Source organism: Mandrillus leucophaeus, unplaced genomic scaffold (genome assembly GCF_000951045.1).
Source record: "Mandrillus leucophaeus isolate KB7577 unplaced genomic scaffold, Mleu.le_1.0 Scaffold718, whole genome shotgun sequence".
Taxonomy (NCBI): domain Eukaryota; kingdom Metazoa; phylum Chordata; class Mammalia; order Primates; family Cercopithecidae; genus Mandrillus; species Mandrillus leucophaeus.
In genome coordinates, this window is record NW_012107786.1 from 189,171 (window position 1) to 190,200 (window position 1,030).

At 58.2% G+C, this 1,030-nt stretch overlaps 1 protein-coding gene across 1 annotated transcript in view; it reads left to right on the forward strand.

The window, feature by feature from the left end:
• Window positions 1-1,030, forward strand: part of EHBP1L1 (EH domain binding protein 1-like 1) — a 16,884-nt gene that overhangs the window by 9,349 nt on the left and 6,505 nt on the right. Inside the window, exon 12 of the mRNA XM_011965239.1 lies at window positions 6-69. Within this exon, the coding sequence (XP_011820629.1) occupies window positions 6-69 (64 nt within the window). The remainder of the gene's footprint in view (window positions 1-5; window positions 70-1,030) is intronic.

The following is a 1,030-nucleotide window of genomic DNA, read 5'->3' on the forward strand; positions in this document are numbered from 1 at the left end:
AACAGCAGCTCCTTCTCGGTGGACGATCCGGACGCCGGAGCCGCGGGAGCTGCGGGAGCTGCGGCTGCAGTGAGTGTCAGGGCTCCTTTCCTCCCCGGGAAGCTGGGCAGAGAACGGGGCGAGTCCCTAGGGGCCCCAAGGACAGAGCCGGCGCGAAGGTGACGGTTTCAGAGTGGCGGGGCTTGGCTGGACCCGGGAGGGGCTTTCTGATCAGAGGGACCCTGGTGCTGTGGAAGAGTCCTCTGGTGTGGTAGTGAGCTCCCTGTTAGGGGACGCATTCAAGCCCGCCAGGCAGGGTCCCGGGCTTTGCCGCCAGCCTGGGATAAGTGCTGAGGGTTTTTAGTGCTTGGCACTTGGTGTGGGGAATCACAGGCTGCAGTAGGAAGTTCCCGCAGGATCCACATTCCTGGCCCTCCGCCCAGCGCTTGGGAGGCTGGAAGGTGGGTTTGGGCATTTCTTTCCCTGCAGGTGGCTCATCATCAACCAGCAGCCACCCTGCCCCGTAAGCTGGGTGCAAACTATCTGTACTCAAGAGGGATTCTCCAGGGCTTCCCAGCCCCAGGACTCTGGCATGCATCTTTAACCCCAGATGCTGGAGACCAGTCTCCCCTTTTCTTACAATGGAAGGTTGGAAATGGGAGATCCTGAGGGCCCATGTCCCTGCTGTCATCCCCTATGGGTTGCAGGTCATCTCCTAGAGTGTCATGTCACTGTGCTGAAAGGGGCATGGTCCCAGAAAGAGCAGGGACTTGCTCAGTGACCCACAGCTGCTGGAGTCCAGGACACGGGTTTTCCAGCTGGGGTCCCAGCACTGCCCCATCCTGCCTGTGAACCAAGGGGCAGCTCTGCCAGGCTGCTGCAAACCTTCAGCTGTCCAGGAGTGACCCCTGCGTTTGAAGGAAAGGAGTGAATTCACTGGGAAAGCTTTTCTGGAAGAAGCCACCATTTGAGCTAGGTGCTAGGTTGATAAGATGGCCAGGTTTTTCCCAGGTGAAAAATGAGTGGGGTTCTCTTTTTTTTTTTTTTTTTT